The following is an 18,900-nucleotide window of genomic DNA, read 5'->3' on the forward strand; positions in this document are numbered from 1 at the left end:
CTGGGCTCATCCGCCATTCCTCCTCTCCCGCTGGTGCAGGGTTTTTCTTTGTTCAGAAGAAGGACGGCTCCCTGCGCCCTTGTATTGATTACAGAGGTTTGAATGACATTACTATCAAGAACAGGTACCCCCTACCTTTAATGTCTTCTGCTTTTGAATTGTTACAGGGAGCTCGGGTCTTCACCAAGTTAGACCTGCGCAACGCCTACCACTTGGTGCGCATTCGGGAGGGGGATGGGTGGAAGACGGCATTTAACACCCCTTCGGGACACTACGAGTACTTGGTTCTTCCGTTTGGTCTGACCAATGCTCCAGCCGTTTTCCAGGGACTCGTCAACAGCGTGTTGGGTGACATGATTAATCATTTTGTCTTTGTGTATTTGGATGATATTTTGATTTTTTCTTCTTCTCTCCAATTACACACCCAGCATGTCAGACGGGTTCTCCAGCGGTTACTAGAGAACCAGTTGTTTGTCAAGGCGGAGAAGTGCGAATTCCACGCTGAGTCTGTTACGTTCCTTGGCCATATTATTTCTACGGAGGGGATCAAGCCTGATCCCGCTAAGATTGAAGCTGTTGCCCAGTGGCCGGTCCCTGACTCCCGGAAGGCTCTGCAGCGTTTCCTGGGTTTTGCCAACTTCTACCGGCGTTACATCCGGAATTTTGGTCAGATCGCTGCACCGCTGACAGCCTTAACCTCCACTAAGGTGTCTTTCAGGTGGAACCGGGAAGCGCAGGTAGCCTTTGACATTTTAAAGTCCCGTTTTGTCTCTGCACCTATTCTGATGGTTCCAGATCCGGAGGCCCAGTTCATTGTCGAGGTTGATGCTTCTGACGTTGGGGTTGGCGCAGTTCTATCTCAGCGTTCCCTCCATGATGGGAAGGTTCATCCTTGTGCATTCTTCTCTCGTCGTCTCAGCCCTGCAGAACGTAACTATGACATCGGCAACAGAGAGCTGCTGGCGGTACGATTGGCCTTGGGTGAGTGGCGTCATTGGTTGGAGGGGTCAGGGCAGCCCTTCTTGGTCTGGACGGATCACAAGAACCTTGAATACATCCGTTCGGCCAAGAGGCTGAGCTCGCGTCAGGCCCGCTGGGCGCTCTTCTTTGCCAGATTCAATTTCACCCTCTCGTACCGGCCGGGATCAAAGAACACCAAGCCTGATGCCCTCTCTCGCCTGTTCGGTGCTCCGGGGGGAGAGTTTGCGGCCGAGGCCATCCTTCCTGAGGGGGTGGTGGTCGGGGCTCTTTCGTGGGGTATCGAGCAGCGAGTTGAGGAGGCCGGTCGAGGGGTGCAGGTGCCGGGAGAGTGTCCGGCGGGCAGGTTGCTGGTGCCGGCTGCGCTGCGCTCTGAGGTCCTTGAGTGGGGTCACTCATCCAGGTTAGTCTGCCATCCAGGTATTCGGAGAACGTTGTCTGCCATCCGACAGCGTTTTTGGTGGCCTACTATGGCCGCAGATGTTAGACAGTTTGTGTTGGCCTGCCCCACATGTGCCCAAAGTAAGCCTGTCAATCGCCCTCCTGATGGTCTACTGCATCCTCTCCCTATCCCTTCCCGTCCTTGGTCACACATTGCCCTTGATTTCGTCTCTGGGCTTCCTCCGTCGAAGGGAAACACTGTAATTCTCACGGTGGTGGATCGCTTTTCCAAAGCGGTTCATTTTATTCCCCTGCCCAAGCTACCCTCCGCCCGGGAGACCGCCCAACTGGTGGTGGATCACGTCTTCCGTCTCCACGGGTTACCGGTGGATGTGGTTTCTGATAGGGGTCCCCAGTTCGTCTCCCGGTTCTGGAGGGAATTTTGTAGACAGATTGGGGCCTCTGCTAGTCTGTCATCTGGTTTTCATCCTCAGACCAATGGGCAGTGTGAGCGGGCCAACCAGGATCTAGGAAGAATGCTCCGCTGTCTAGCATCCAACAATCCGAGTTCCTGGTGTCAGCAGCTCTCCTGGGCAGAATACGCCCATAACACCCTTCCTGCGGCCGCGTCAGGTATGTCCCCTTTTGAGTGTGCTGTTGGTTATAATCCACCTCTGTTCCCATCACAGGAACCCGACGCAGCGGTTCCATCCGCCCTGGCTTTCGTCCAGCGCTGCCGTCGCACCTGGGAGAGAGTCAGGAGGATTTTGGTCCAAGCCTCTGACAGAACCAAGGCTGCAGCTGATCGTCGCCGGTCCTCTCCTCCTACCTATGTGTGTGGTCAACGGGTTTGGCTCTCTACCAAGGATCTGCCTCTCCGGGCGCCTTCTCGTAAGCTGGCACCCAGATTCATTGGGCCTTTCCGCATCACCAAGGTGGTTAGTCCGGTGGCGATCAGGCTCAAGCTCCCTCCTACTCTTGGTCGGGTTCACCCGGTGTTTCATGTTTCCAGGGTGAAGCCTGTGTTCTCTTCCCCCCTTAATCCTGCTTGCAGTCGCCCCACCCCCCCACCCCCTCGTCTTGTGGATGGATCTCCTACCTATACGGTTAAGAGCTTGCTCGATGAGCGGCGCCGCGGCAGGGGGTTTCAGTATCTTTTGAACTGGGAGGGGTATGGTCCAGAGGAGAGGTGTTGGGTGCCGTCCCGGGACATTCTGGACCGTTCGTTGATTGAGGACTTCCGGCGGCATCGAGGTAGGCCCCTTCCTAGAGCGCCAGGTGACGCTCCTGGGAGGGGGGGTACTGTCGGGTCTCGGGGCTAATCACCTGTCTTTTTGGTGTGGGTGTGTGTGTTGGGATGGTGACTGCTCACCACGTCTGCCTGTTTGTGTTTTCCCCGCCTCCCTTGTTCCCCGTGGTTAACCATAATTGCTCGCCACCTGTTCTCTATGTCCTTCTAATTTTTTCCCCTTTATTATTCCCTGTGTTTCTCTGTCTATTGTCAGACTGTTGTTATTCGTTCCAATAGCTCCGATCATCCAGCAGTTCTTTGTACTCACCCTGTCGTGTCTTGTCCTCAGGCTCCAGTGTGTTTGGCTTATTTCTCTGCTCTAGTTCTTACAAGCCCAGAGCTCCTAGTAGCTTCATCTGTTCATCCTGTCACTATGAGTGAATCCTGTGAAACGTGACTCATCTGCTGTTCATCCTGTCACTACGAGTGAATCCTATGAAACGTGACTCATCTGCTGTTCATCCTGTCACTACGAGTGAATCCTATGAAACGTGACTCATCTGCTGTTCATCCTGTCACTGCGAGTGAAACCTGTGGAGCGTGACTCGTTCTTCTCTGTCTCCGCTTTGTGAATAAAGCCTTGAGTTTACCCGCACCTGAATCCAGCCTGCTTTCTCCTGACAGATACAAGGTATACATCTTGCTTTTGGAAACATTGGACCCGAAGCCTGTATATGTTTTAATGATGCCTTGTCTGCATCATCCTTATATGTTTTTGTATTGTTTTATATGTATGTATATACTGTACTTTGTTGTCTCTATGGACCTATGTGTCTTGAATAAAAGTTTATTGATTGATTGAATGAGAGAAGTAGGCATCAGCTTGAGCTTAAATTTATTTGTTTTGGGATTAACATTTCTATAGCCTAAACTTTAGAGGATTTGTTTTAGACAGAAACGAATAACTGTTTTTATAATGTTTTTTTTTTGTTTTACTCTCAAAACGCAATCTTATACAAGTGTTTTTTTTTTGTTGTTGTTGTTGTTGTTTTTTTCTTTTAACAATGCAGAAAAAATTTTCAAATATCTTAAAATACTTTGTCTTTAAAGTGTTGATATATATTTTTTTTAAGTAAGCTTACATTTGGCCAAAATCTAGAAAAGATTATGCTGTGTTGGCTGTGACTAAGCATTAGATCTCTATTTTTTCCTTTTCTTTTTGCTATACTTTATTATTATTAGGCAAATTATAGGCAAATAATATTGTTTTTAAAAAAATAACGTTATTAACCAGTATTTCTTCCACCCGAACCGGTTTCGGAACGGAAATAATATCAGAGGAACGCAGAACAGAAACGTTAACATATCGATTCTGTTCGGAGTGAACCGATTTAATTTTTTTTTTTTCCGTTTTCAAGCCCTGCTTTTGATCAATTTATTGCATACATTCTGAAACAAAACTAAATAAATATAATAACAATAATAAGTATAGCATTTACAGTTTGCATCCATTCATTTCCATTGTAAGTGCTTCAAATACATTTTTGATAAGCTGAAATTAATGAGTTTAATTTTTGTGGTAATCAACATAATGCCATGAATGTGGTTGATTAAGATTGTAATTACCTCTGAATATTCCTTTAAGGATATAAATCAAGGTAACAATGTCAGTGGTTCCCTTATTTTAACCTTCATTTCTAGACTCAGTAAAAAAACAATAATAATAAAAAATAACACTTAATGACATTGACATTGAGTTTACACCAACAAAAAACTTAACTTTTCTTTTCACTGCTAGCATATTTCATGAAAAATAAAAAGAAACGTTTCTGGAAAAACAGCTCATTATTTGTCCTTTTCATCAATTTCTCCAAACAAAATATATTTTAAAACAGAATTTATTAATTGATTCTGTGGTTTTAGAAAGACATTTTTTTTTATTATTATAATAAATCTTTCCTTCTATAATAGTCTAGCATTCTTGCCACCAACATAATTGTCACAGACCACATTCCTGTACTGGATAGTGGTGGTCACATGATACAGTAGATACAGTGGTGTCATAAAATTACTTTTGATTCTTTTTTTGTGCATTAATCCACCCACTCACCAACACACATATACGCATACACACACATATCAATTGTCAATGCTCATTCATGTTTTAAAAGTGTTCCAAATCATGCCACCATTGTTCAATTTGTACACTTTAACTTTCCTTGCAGTTTGCTTCCTCTGCATTCCACATTTGCTGTAATACCATTGCTGCAGTTATCATTTGATCTCCTCCAATCGCTTGTGCATGAGTCGGCACGTCTACTTGCTGGCCTTGTCCCTGCAATGCATGTGGCCACAGGAAAATGAACCGTCATATTCCCCATCACATTCCCCATAACATTCTCCATAACATCAGGTCCATGTTAGTAATCACAGTTTCTGTGGGTCTGCCTGTATTTAGTGCTGTGCTCTTTTGTTCACATTCACAAAAGAAATATAGCTTGTGGTTCAACAAAAATCCCAGATCTTTGTATGTTTTTTTTCAGAAGTCTTGACTTTTATATCTGCTGCCTAAACTAAAGCTGCATTTTTTTGTGCTTTCTGGAATGATTCATCAATATTTCATGAGATCTTTAACAACTTCTCTTCTGAAAAGCCAGTCTAAAACCTTCCTAATACAGCTTAACTGGTCTACCAGCCTGATCAAGCTGGTCTTCAACTGGTTTTGCTGGTGTCACATGCTGTCCGACTGGCAAGTACTCCAAACCCATCTAAAACCAGCACACCAGATCACCATTACCAAACCAGAGAGCAGCAGTTAAAGGGTTAGTTCACCCAAATAGCACAATTATGTCATTAATAACTTACCCTCATGTTGTTCCAAACCCGTAAGACCTCCATTAATCTTTTTTGAACACAGTTTAAGATATTTTGATGAATGACTTAAGCTGTTAACTTTTTTTAATGTGGCTGACACTCCCTCTGAGTTCAGACAAACCATTATCCTCAAGAAATTCATGTACTCAAACAGTACACTGACTGAACTGATGTGAAGAGAGAACTGAAGATAAACACCGAGCTGAGCCAGATAACGAACAACAGACTGATTCGTTCACGAGTCAAGAACTGTTTCTGTCAGACGTGTCCGATTCGAGAACCGAAGAGCTGATGATACTGCGCATGTGTGATTCAGCGTGAAGCAGACTGACACACAGAGCGTCTGAACCGAACTGATTCTTTTGGTGATTGATTCTGAACTGATTCTGTGCTAGTGTTATGAGTGCAGGTAAACCGAAGGCTTGAATCAAGGGCAATCATCGCCATTACATCGAGCACAAAAGAACCGGTGAACCGTTTGCTTCAACCAGTTTATTGAATCGAACTGTCCGAAAGAAGTACTGGTGATCCGAAAACCGATGCAACCAGTTCTTTAGTCCTTTTAGTCTATTGTTCGTTATCTGGCTCGGCTCAGTGTTCATCTTCAGTTATTAGTGACATAATTTAGCTATTTGGGTGAACTAACCCTTTAAGGCCACCAAAGCAGCTTTCTTTTTTTTTTTTTTACAGTCTAATACAGTAACTTTTCCACATTTTCAGCTTTCTTTTAAACCAGTTTATCTTTTAATCTTTCTGTATCCATCTTTTTTGGTCCTAACAGCCTGTCTCTTTATATATCTACTTGTGTCTCATCTGTTTTCTCTTTCCCTACACCACACTCGCCTCAAGCTCTTCTACCTTTTCTTTGTCCTTTTCTTCATCCTTCAGCCACTGGTTCTTTGAATTTGTATTAGCCTCCACTTTTGGAGGGTTAGAATTTGAACTGGTGGCATTGTAGGCACGGATGTGCCCGCGTGCATGCTGCATGTGGAAATCTTCGCTGCCACTGCTGGTTGTTGCGGTGCTTCTTGCTGAAGTGCACTGGACAAGCATGCCATGTAACGACTGGCTCCGTTTGGTCCAGATTATGCTAAGTCTCTTGGCATAACTATAGCAGGCTGTTGTGGCAATTTCACCCATATCGAACGATGAGCTTCTCTTGTAGCGCAGGGCGCTGTGAGGAGTACTCTCACGGGACAACACAGGGCTCTGATAGGCCAGTGAGGAATTCCACTGACTCTCTGGTCTTCCCCGACTGACTACAATGCCACCTCCTGTGCTGAACCTCCTGTCATGACTGTATGTAGGGGGAGGAGCCAAGCTTAAACTGGACCGTTTATTTGTGTCCATATTTGTAGGGCGCAGTTTGAGCAGTTTCACTCCTAACTGATGTGATGGCCGTGTATGTGTGGAGGGGGAATGATTACTAGGGGTATAGTACAAAGACATTTGCTCTTTCTCCAGCATGTATGGAGGAAGAGGCCTGACAGACCCCATGTCGACTTCTAGTCCTGCTCTGAACTGTTCCAAATTCACCTTGGGCTTTGGGAAGGTTTTTGGTTTTACTTTGGAAGTTGGTTTAGGCGGTGACCCCAACCCTCTCTCTGCCACTTTTCGTTTTTGAATAAGCCCATTGGGCAGCACCACCATCATCACATTCCCATTTTCATTACTGTGAGAAAAGACATCAGCTCCCTTGGCAGGAAAAGGTGGGGAGTCTGTTCCTGAGCAACCCACCTCCTCACCAATTTCATGTTGATTGTCATGGTTACTGCACACACGGTGGCGTACCATCAGTGCCACTGTAAATACCAACAGCGCTACTACAACAACTCCACCAACCAGAATTGTTAGAGTCCTGCCAAGAAAGTGGACTTGAAGTGAACGGCAGTCTGGGTAATTGTCCTTGGTGCTAAACTGGGTGCAACCAAGGACCTTTGTGGCGGCCATGGAAGTGACTGTGTCATCAAAAATGACTAGCACGCACAAATTGTAGTCTGAGTCAGAGACCAGGTTTTTCAGTAGAAAGCTGTCACTTGTGGGGGGCAGAATCCTAAAAGTGGAGGGGAAGGGGACAGACAGACAGACAGAGAGAAAGAGAGAGAGAGAGAGAGGTGAGAGAGCGGATGGTTAGTAACCTGTAGCAATCTCCCCATTCCATTAAAATGAAACAGCATTTTGATTAGACTCATGTTCCTTTATTCCCTTTTTCGTAGCAAAAACAAAATACTGCACTAATGTAATGGAAATTTAATGTGCTGTTCTGGCACACCAACATCCAAATTAAGGTCTTCCCATACAATACTTCTAAAATTGTTTTTGTTTTTACACACATGATACATCCATTACTGGCTTATAAATGTGACGTACTGTATATATGAATGTTGAAATTATACAAACATTATGTGGAAGACTTGTGGCTCTATATATATATATATATATATATATATATATATATATATATATATATAATTATAAAATAAAAGTAATTTTTAAACAGGTTTCCCAAACATACCCCCATGTGTTTGATAAAAGTGGTAGAGATACCTCAATCTGACTCCCTTGGTTGATAGCAAGATCTTTTGAGTGCACCAAAAAATTTTATCAAAGTGTAAGTTTAAGTGTAACAGCATTATTCAAGATAAATAGGAATCTAATTCAATGAGTAAAATCAAAAAGGCCAAGTTCTGACTGTGGCAAAAGGAGGAGTTGGGGATGGAGGAGGGTAATTTGCTCCTGAGCAAGTGATAAAGCTGCTGAATAATCCTTAATAGACCTTATATAGGAATGCCATGTTAGGCATCATATTCCTATAGGCAGATGTGGATCAGATGAGAGTCAACCGATGCAAGCTTGACTCACGTGACCTGCCAGAACTAACGCTATACACTTTATTTGGCATAATCTCTCTCTGCACATTAAACTGGGATATATGATAGAAGTATTTGAAGTTTTCCATTGAACATTTGAGTTGTTTTCCATGAAAATGTGTTTTCCAATATGAATGCACAAGTGTAATTTGTTTATTAAATCAATAAGGTTAAAAAAAGACTCTCTCCCTCTCTTTCTCTCTCTGTCAAACACACACAAACACACTCTGTCTGCCTGAACTGCTCTGTCATTGGGGTCGGAATTTATTAAGCCCGACAGTGCTGTAAATTATGAGTTATAGCTCAAGGTCATTCTGTCTGCCCTCTTTTAGCTTTGTATTTCCAAACTCTGTGTAGCTCTGCATGCCCTTTTTGTGTTGTTTCCAGGCACGGAAAGAGATATACTCTTAAAATAAACATGAAACAATGTCTTGTTTAGCTGTATCCAAGGCAGTATACTGGAGCTGGCATATTTTAGAAGTAACTGACCATGCACTAGTAGGTAAACAACAGGACATAAAGCCAAAACAGGCATTACCATGGAAACCCTGTAGGAGAACTAGATATAGAATGTCTGTTGGTGGATTCCATTTTTTATCCAGGTGAGTAAGTGCTCTAAGTGTGAATGGCAGAGAAATAATGATAGCATTGGTGCATTAATTTTACGTCACATCACTTTTTCACCTTAATACTGTTAGATTCCTTCTATTGTCATTGCACAGAGTACAACAACATTAATTAGCAATCCTCTCTGTTATTCACACATAACATCAAAAGTATTGGAACAGTATTAATGCAAAAGGTGCAGGATCTAATAAAAATAAATATATACAACAATAGGACAATGTGATAAAAAGATACAATATGATACAATGGCATAGCTGAAGAGGTTTGGGTTGCGGGGACCTTATGTACAGTTAATGAAGTGCAAATGTAAATCAGTAGTGCAAGAATCCAGATAAAATAGTGCAGTTGAAATGTAAAAACAGTAGTGCAGAAGTACATTTGAAATGTAAACCAACGAGGAACAGTTGAAGATACTATTTGCCTCTATGCAATGTTCAGTGGTATTGTGATCAAAAAAGACAGAGAGTCTATGTAGATTGTCTGCCAGTGTTCAGTTCACGAATGGCTCTGGGGTAGAAGCTGTTTTTGAGTCTGTTTGTCCATGATGGGATGGACCTGATACGTCTACCAGAGGGCAGCCAGTCAAACAGCTGATGTCCAGGGTGGGATGGGTCTTTAAGTATGTTGGCTGCTCTACTGAGGCAGCGAGAGCTGAATAACACCTCCAGAGAGGGCAGCAGGCAGCCGATGATCTTCTGGGCTGTGCTGATGATTCTCTGAAGAGCTCTCCTGTCCGCTGCTGAGCAGCTGGCATACCACACAGAGATGCAGTTTGTCAGCACGCTCTCGATGGAGTGGTGATAGACGGACACCAGCAGTTTCTCTGGCAGTTTCTCATAAGAAATTAATGCTTTTATTCATGAAGGAAACAATAAATTGGTCAAAAGTGAAAGTAAAGACAATGCTACAAAATACTTATATTTCAATTAAATGCTGCTGTTTTAAAATGTGTTCATCAAAGAATTCTGAAAAAAAAGATGATGAGACTTCTCTCAAAAACATTAAAATAATCTTACGACCTTAGGACCACCAATGAGAGAGCCATGTGGTGCCAAATGTCGAAGAAGGTGTACAGACCATATTTCATAGGAAAGATGGAGGGAGATATGGAGTCAATACTGGGAGATGACCTACACAGAAAGACGATCATGGATGTTTTACTCAGTTACCTCAATGCCAACCAAATGAACAACAACCGGCCCAGAAAGTCGCTGTGGCTGCTCATTCATCTACCGGCTGCAAAACCAGAAAGGAGAGCCAAGACAGGTCTGCAAAATGTTTTTCCTGTCATCATTGGGCTATCACCCTAAAAATGACAGTCTGGTCATTTCCATGATGGGGAAGTCAAACACCAGGCCACTGGTTCCACCCAAGGACCAGAGAGGAAGGCAGGCTGCAGTCAACAAGATGGATGTGAAGACCCTTGATGACCACATTGAGTCCTTCCATCCTTGTGTGAGCCATTACAGATGGGAGCATGCCCCAAATCGACGGTACCAGCCAAGTGACATCACTATAAAGATGATGCATTCAGACTACCTGGATTAAGGAAACACCTGCTCCTATGAAGCATACAGGAAGATTGTAAAAGACAAAAAAATCAGCTTTGCCAAACTTGGGGAGGAGCAATGTGAGGACTGTTTGGAACATGCTGAACATGCGAACTGCCACACAGGGGAGACTGAAAGCTCAGATTGCCCAGAGTGCCTAAGGTGGAACAAACATAAGCAGTCTGTCCTAGAGAGCCGCCAAAGCTACCAGGCAGATGCAGAGAGGGACTGGCCGGACATGACATCATTTCGGAGCGTGGACCTCCAGAAGGTGATAATGCTGCCACACATGCCAGGAGTCAAGTCAGCAGTATTTACTCGTCGCATCATGGCATACCACGAAACATTTGCCTCAGTGGGGAAAAAAACAAACAAATAAAACATCATCTCTGTATTGTGGCACGAGGGAATGGCTGGGCAAGGGAAGTGCAGCGGAAATTACATCAGCATACACAACTGCATTGGAGAAGGACCGGGATGTACGCCACAGCATATTCTGGGTGGACAACTGCAGTGCACAGCATAAGAACTGGTGCCTTCTATCCTCACTCATCACTCTTGTGAACAGTGACACCATTTCACAGGAGGACATCACACTAAAGTTTTTTGAGAGGGGACACACGTTCATGACTGCAGACAGTTTCCACCATGGTGTCGAGCAGCAAATGAGGAGCTGTCCAGGTGGTGTGGTGTACGACTTCGAGGACTTTGTGAGTGTTGTGGCAAGCTCCAACTCCAGGAAGGTGGATGTTGTCAAATTGGAGAATGCCAATGTGCTAGATTGGAGGGATGGCCACTCCACCATCAAGGTCAAGAAAGCGCAAGCAACAAAGCTCAGGGAGATGGCGGAGATACAGGTGTGGCATGGCTCCAAGAGCCTCTTTTACAAACTATCCCATATGGAGAATGAATTTATGGAATTGGACTTCCTAATGAAAAAATTCTCGCTGAAGGTGCCCACTCTTTTGCGACGACAGAATAGAGGGGTTGAGGAGGTCAAGAAGAGAGACATAATCTGTAATCTTTGTCCTCTCATGCCACCAATGTTGTGGAGGATGAGGAGTAATAACCATATGAAATATGGTGTTCATGTTCACCAATTAATTTGATTTATATTATTATTACCATGCTTTTATAAATATAATATATATATATATGTATATAATCTGTAATCTATATACAATCTATTATTAAATGTATTTTTACTAATTTGAAATATCTGTCCCATGTATTCATTTCATTCAGTACTTTGTGTTTATAAACCTACTGAAACAGATACTGCACCGTATAAAATCAACTTGTTTATCTTATTTATCATCCTAAGAGTTTAAAAAGCCTTAGAAACACTTAGACACAATTATTTTGTTTTGCTCTGTTGAATTGGAGTTTAACTTGCCTATATTGCTCCAAAGAAAAGTTGTTTTGGAGTGCTTAAACATTAATGTGATTTGTAGGTATAGCAGATACTACATTACAGATACAGAAACACCCCCAGACACACATTAATCTAATACTCACAAATAATAATGTGGTTCTATTCAAAATAAGTGGTGCCCATTAGGACCTTGATACAGCTTAGCAATGTGAGACTTTAAGCAGCCGTTACAGCACCAGAACAGCTTCCAGGTGGAAAATATTGACCTAAAATGGTTAAATTAGTTTGGGTTTGGTATATCCATGTTCAGGAAAACAAATGGTTCCAATTATTTCAAATACAGTGTATCTAAGACACCCATAGCCCAAGTTGTGGCGAAATAGTTTTTGGAGAATCTGTAGTTACTGCCTTTTTCCTTGGTATGGTGTCACGTTTTTGGTAAGTAATACAAAGCAATAATACAGTAACTGCAAAATAGGGGTAAAATATCAAATTAAATATGAGGATTGATATGTACAAAGAATAAGCTAATATAAAGTGACATAAAAGCAACATGTTCAATAATCTACCTACAACTACTTAGGCTGGATGACAGGATAACATTTAAGTCATTTTTCTCAGTTCTGCACTCTGCGTAGTTACTGCCTTTTTGCTTTGTAGGGCAGTACATCTCTCATGATCTCATGATGTCAAGGTTTTCACGGATAATTAACTTTTTTAGTTATCATCATCTACAGTGCATAATATCATCCAAAGATTCAGAGAATCTTGAACCATCTCTGTGCGTAAGGGTCAAGGCCGGAAAACCATACTGGATGCCCGTGATCTTCGGGCCCTTAGACGGCACTGCATCACATACAGGAATGCTACTGTAATGGAAATCACAACATGGGCTCAGAAATACTTCCAGAAAACATTGTCGGTAAAAATCCACTGTGCCATTCGCCGTTGCCGGCTAAAACTCTATAGGTCAAAAAAGAAGCCATTCCTAAACATGATCAAGAAGTGCAGGCGTTTTCACTGGGCCAAGGCTCATTTAAAATGGACTGTTGCAAAGTGGAAAACTGTTCTGTGGTCAGACGAATCAAAATTTGATTATCTTTTTGGAAAACTGGGACACCATGCCATCCGGACTAAAGAGGACATGGACAACCCAAGTTGTTATCAGCGCTCAGTTCAGAAGCCTTAAAATTATACATTTTCTCAGTGTAAACATTTGATATGTCATCTATGTTTTATTCTGAATAAAATATTGAAATTTGAAACTTCCACATCATTGCATTCTGTTTTTATTCACAATTTGTACAGTGTCCCAACTTTTTTTGAATTGGGTTTGTACATTAACACATACTCACTCATACACATCCATTCTGCAGTTAAATCTGACAGGGAAATGTTTTGTGAAACTGGTGACACAGAAACAGGCAATTATTAGATTAATAAGAGAGAGAGAGAGAGAGAGAGAGAGAGAGAGAGAGAGAGAGAGAGAGAGAGAGAGAGAGAGATTTAGCCTGAATGAAAGGGAAGGAAACAGAAAAGACTTTCATCTTGTGTCTCCACAAACTTAATATTCATAAACAGACTGCTTTTATTCTCTAAACTCAACCCTGCCTTTTACTTGTCACACTCTTTTCTTCCATTCTCATCCAGTTAATGTCATTCTTTGTCTCCCTTGCATATCTCTACAGGATTTACCTTTCTTTTTGCATATCCTCTGTGTATCCAATGAAACTTCTTTTCTGCTGTTTCTTATTCTTTAAAAAAGCTATAGACACCAAGACACTCTATCTTTATCTCTGTCCCACCCCTCTTCTTTATTTCCCATTCCCTCTTTCTGACTCTCTCTCTCTCTCTCTCCTTACCAGCCCCCTGTCAGATTCAGTATCAAGAAGCTTGTAATTCTCCCACACCATATACACGTTCACTCCCTCTTGGCCCCTTAATTAAGGACAGACAGCAAGAGGGTGTATGTCACTTGCCTTAGACAATGTCTCGGAGAAGTGCAAGATGTGTTGAACATGCTGTATTGAAATGAAATGTCTGACAATGACTAGGCTGAAGCTGCTGCTAGAGCCAAAGACACTGATAACATGCGAAAGCAGTAGGACTGCCTTTGCCTCAGATTCAGCATGGAGCTCATTATTATCACGATTCATGCTGACAAGAATCAGAGCATGGCATATTTATTATGGCAGTGCTGTTAAATGTCATATTAAATGGTTATATAAGCTGACTCAGAATGCACACAAGTGGATTTCTGAACAATTAGCCTGTAATATGACAGTAGGTCATATTTAAAAGCTTGTTGTTTGAGCCCTATTAAAGTTCCAATCCATCGCTTTAATGTCACTTTCAGTGAAGTATTCTTAAAATCCAGATATAGTCAACATATGTTAATATGGTTAACTTCCAGAAAAATGGTTCACTTTTACAATTAATTTTATTTTGTACATTAATTTTAAAAAAAGTAGGGTACTAAAGAAATATAAGCTATAACCTAATGTTTTTATGTGAAATTACTTTGTTTTTCATAAATTATTTTCAGACATGAGCAGAATTACATAACATTACAAAACACATACAAGTGCGCACTTTGGCAGAATTAAATTAAAATAGTCATCAACAGCTATTAGTTCGGTAAAATTGAGCATCAGAAATGACAAATTTCTTTTTAACGGAGAAAAAAATAAATGTGGAGAATGCCAGCGAATGAACACATACAAAAAAGAATAGTCGCAGTATGTAGTGAAGGAGGATTTTCGGTTTACCCCGCAACTCACTTAAAGAAGTGCAAGCAAATGGAAACACCATATACTATGCAGCAATCATCCTTAATTGAAGAAATGTGGCAAAACATCTCTGGAGAGAACCTCATATTATTAAATTCAAAGTGCTTTCCATATTTGGATCGACATAGGCTACATTTGTGAACACACATTTTCTGCAATGTCTGGTCATGCTCCCGTGCCCGTCTTACAGACTGCATCTTAAAGCCTCTTTACTTTCTGCGTCTGCGAGTCCGCTATGGACCGCTAGGTAGGGGTGACGTAAAAAGAGTGTGAGTGTGTGCCAAGGCTCTGAGCAGACGACCGCGCGGACAGGTGCGCGTGGTCAGTAGGCTTCAAAAGCACAATTGCACATGTTCAGGCAGTGTGATGAAGCCCATTGCCAATCGAACCTGTGCAATCCGTCAATAAAGAATATAAAGACAGCGATGTGCAATAATTCTGGGAAATTGTTTGTTCACATGTTTGTTGCAGAGCGGACCATCAGCGTGCGCTTTCGGAAGTATAAATGGAAGAAGTCCGTGTCCGGATTGCTCATGCGGAAAGTATAAAATAGGCTTTACAATTGCAACTTCATTGTGCTGTTACTACATCGAGCCGAATTTCACAAAATTGTTCAGCTCGCGACAGCATCAGGTGTTTTATTTATGGGGAGTAGAATTATTTATTTATTTCAATGAATCGAATCGATTAGATATAATAATATTTAGGCTATAATATTATAAATCAGGTTGGTTTGTATTGGTGACCTAATATGTAAATTATATGCGTGGGGCCCGCGAGACTTGCACTTGGACCATAATACGGCCCGGTGGGAAAAAAAGGTTGAGAACCACTGGAATAGAAGACACTGCAGTCAAACGTTTGACTGGGTTTGTGTTATGCATCCACTAGATGGAGCTGTGCTAAAGGGAATGTAAACATTTTGACAGAGCGCCTTGATCCATATATAAGGCGCTCCGAATTATAAGTCGATTTTTGAGAAAATTAAAGGCTTTTAAGTGTGCCTTATAGTGTGGAAAATACGGTAAACATTTTCTTCTCTTCCGTATCAGTCTTTGATGCACATTTACAATGTCCTAACTACCTTCTGGGCCTTGAACGTGGTAGTTGCATTGTTGTCTATGCAGGGTCAGAAAGCTCTCAGATTTCATCAAAAATACCTTAATCTGTGTTACAAAGATAAATGAATGTCTTACGGGTTTGTAACAACATGAGGGTGAGTAATTAATGACAGAATTTTTATTTTTTATTTATTTTTTCTCGGATGAACTGTATATATACAGTAGCTGGCCAACCAAAATGCCTATTACCACCGCGTGTACCACCGCAGCAGGGCCAGGGCATTAACTGCATGTCAGTTGCTGCAAAACTACCGCCAGGGTGGGACCAAGGGACAGTTAGCAAACTGACTGGAATTTTATTTTGTTTTGTAAACGGAGATCAAATAACGAAATAAAACAAAAAATAAATATATAATATAACATTATAAAATCCTTAAAAAAACATTAGAAAATTATATTTAGTTTTTTTTTTTTTTTGCTGCAAAACTGCAAAAAAGGCTTTCTTTCAGTACAGTGTACATTTTAAATAAAATTGACACACTGCACATGACTTTGAATTAGAGCAATTTAGTATCTGGTTATCTATCATTTTGTCATTTTGTTGTTATATGGGTTTTGATTTATTAAAATTATACTTCCTTAAACTAAAAAAAAAACATCTTTAATTCAAAGTCACAAATTAAATGAGAATTTAAAAGGCATTCTCAATTCATTTTTAAATTATGCACAAAAATCACTTATACAGAATGTATATTCCATTTGTTTTAATACTTCAACTGAAATCACCTTGTAAATACATCATGTGAAGTTGACACTAACCCTGAAAGCTGATGTTATGGTTTCAGTGTTTACACTCTTACTCACCTGTAAATTAGTGTCTCATCAGCAGTGCAGTTATACTGTATTTGATACATACACACCAGGCTGGCTCCCATCAGTTGACCCTTATCCCATCGCACTTGTGCTGAGGTGGAGGTCACTCCTTGTACTCCCACCATCTGCTCCTCAATCCCTTTGCTAACCACATCCTCACTCTCTGCCTGACCCTCCACCGGTCCCTCCTGGGGGTCACTGGTAGTGTCCAGACAAGAACTTTGCCCACTGGAAGTCTTCCCTCTGGTGATGTCTGATAATCCTGGGTCACGAGCTAACAATATCGTTCCATTTCCACGATGAGGGAGGGGGATAACCTTCAGGTCAACAAGTGAGGTGGCCTCACCTGCAGCATTGATAGCAATACAAGTGTATGTCCCATCATCACGAGCAATAGTCACATGTAGCTCAAGAGTGCCATTTCGGAAAGATGTGGTACGACTGGAATTGCCAATAATGCGGTCATCTGGTGAGACCCAGTGCACCACTGGCTCTGGATCACCAAAAGCACGACATTTGAGTGTTGCCCTTTGACCCTCCAAAACCCAGAGTTTGTGTGTATGTCGGGTAATTAGCGGAGGCTCACAGGCAAATTCCTCCTCAGGGATAGACCAGAAGTAACGTCCTGCCAAATGAAGGGGTGTAGCACATGTTTCCATATCATCACTGCGGATCAGCCTCCTCAACCAAAGCAGTTCACAGTTGCAGTGTAATGGGTTACCCCCAAAATTTAAGTTTATTACGGCATTGTAGGGTGTAGGACTGATAACCCCTGTCTGGGAGCGAGCGAACAATGGATCGGGTGGTAAAGTCTGTAGCCGATTGGAGGTCATGTCTAATCGAGCTAATTTGTAGAGCTCACTAAAAGACCCCTCAGCAATCTGGTCAATGAGATTGTGGTCTAGGTTCAAAGTATGCAGACTGGCCATACTCTGAATGGCATTCCAGGGAGCCTTGCACAGATTGTTATAAGATAAGTCCAAGACCTCTAGAGTGAATAAAAAGTCACCGAAGGCCTCAGAGGAGATATTGATGAGCTGGTTGTTGTTGAGAATTAGATGCTGCAGGTTTATCATGCCTACTAAGTCTCGTGGGCCCAGCTCTGAGAGTCGGTTGCCATCTAAGTGCAACGAACGAAGAGTTTCCAGATCTGCAAATGCCAGTGGCCAGATGTGACTGATGGTATTCCGGGATATTGTCAAATCCACCAGTCCCGTCATGTTGGCAAAGTCAGCTCCTCCCACTTCTCGAATGAAGTTATCAGCAAGGCGAAGCTCAACAGTTCGGCGGTCAATGTTTGGTGGGACAAAAAGAAGACCTTTATCGGCACAAAGTGTGCTTAGAGATTCGGAGAGATTCCTGCAGACACAATGGAAGGGGCACGCTGAGACTACACCCCACGTCTCGCCAGCTACAGCTCCTGGAATCTGACTGAAAAGAGCAGGCAGCAAGCAGGCAAAAGTGACCAGTGCCAGTAACTGCAGTGGCAGTGTCGGTGAGGTTGTGTCTGGGAGTGAGTTTTTGCTGGTGAACTTTGACCACAGCGGAGGTTGACAAAATGCTTCAGAGGGTTTGAGGATATTTTGGTTCAAATAGATGGATGGATGAGAGGGCAATGAGGGTGAGTGTGTGTTCCTGTGAGGATGGTATAAAATGTGGGACAGATGTGGTTTTCTGAATGGCTGAAGTGGTGGGGAGTCCGGCATGGTAGATAGTGGAGTGATCCACAGACCTAGAAAAAGCAGAAAGAGAAAGACATCAGTTATCATGTTTCAAGTGTCAACTTTGTAGTGCTGATGTGTGTGGTTTCTTTAACTCTGAATGAGCTCATACAGTTGCTCTCCATATGAATTCCTATGCTTAGGCACCCTGTGCATTTCTGCATGTAAAATTACAGCATTAAAGACTATAACCACACTGTCTAACACTATTGATGGAAACCTCTAAAGAGCATGGAAAGGCCATATAACAATTATTTTAGTAAATTTTAGAAGTTAAAGCTTGTAAATTCACACTCCCACCTTAGTGTGTGGCAATTTTCTTTTGATGAAGAGCTTCTTGCGTAACTTCAAGAGAAGTGAGAGTCACAAAAGCACTAGTCATTTTACTCAGCACTGATGGACAAGATGTGTTTAAGAATGCTTTATTCTTAATAATGTGAAAGCTGTACAAATGCAAACTTTGCTACTTTGTGCAGTGTACCTGATTTAACAGATAAACTCATATGTAAACACAAAGGAAAAGAGAATAACAAAAATAATGAAATAATCATCACATCAAATAAAAATGAG

General features: G+C 42.1%; 1 protein-coding gene across 1 annotated transcript; it reads right to left on the minus strand.

Moving 5' to 3' along the window:
- Positions 1–6,292: 6,292 nt before the first annotated feature.
- LOC132097985 (leucine-rich repeat and fibronectin type-III domain-containing protein 4-like) lies at positions 6,293–18,422 on the minus strand. Its single transcript, XM_059504048.1, has 2 exons — positions 16,601–18,422; positions 6,293–7,517 (listed from the first exon to the last, which is right to left on the minus strand). The coding sequence occupies exons 1-2, from the start codon at positions 18,376–18,378 to the stop codon at positions 6,293–6,295; spliced, it is 3,003 nt and encodes a 1,000-aa protein (XP_059360031.1). The 5' UTR covers positions 18,379–18,422.
- Positions 18,423–18,900: the final 478 nt, after the last annotated feature.

This window comes from Carassius carassius, chromosome 2, assembly GCF_963082965.1.
Source record: "Carassius carassius chromosome 2, fCarCar2.1, whole genome shotgun sequence".
NCBI lineage: Eukaryota > Metazoa > Chordata > Actinopteri > Cypriniformes > Cyprinidae > Carassius > Carassius carassius.

Bases quoted from the DNA above. Each gene is read 5' to 3' on its own strand.
- LOC132097985 (XM_059504048.1), bottom strand. From the start codon at position 18,378: ATGATAACTGATGTCTTTCTCTTTCTGCTTTTTCTAGGTCTGTGGATC. The intron at 7,518-16,600 runs GTGAGTAAGAGT...CTCCACTTTTAG, and splicing joins GATGAGACACTAATTTACAG to GATTCTGCCCCCCACAAGTG.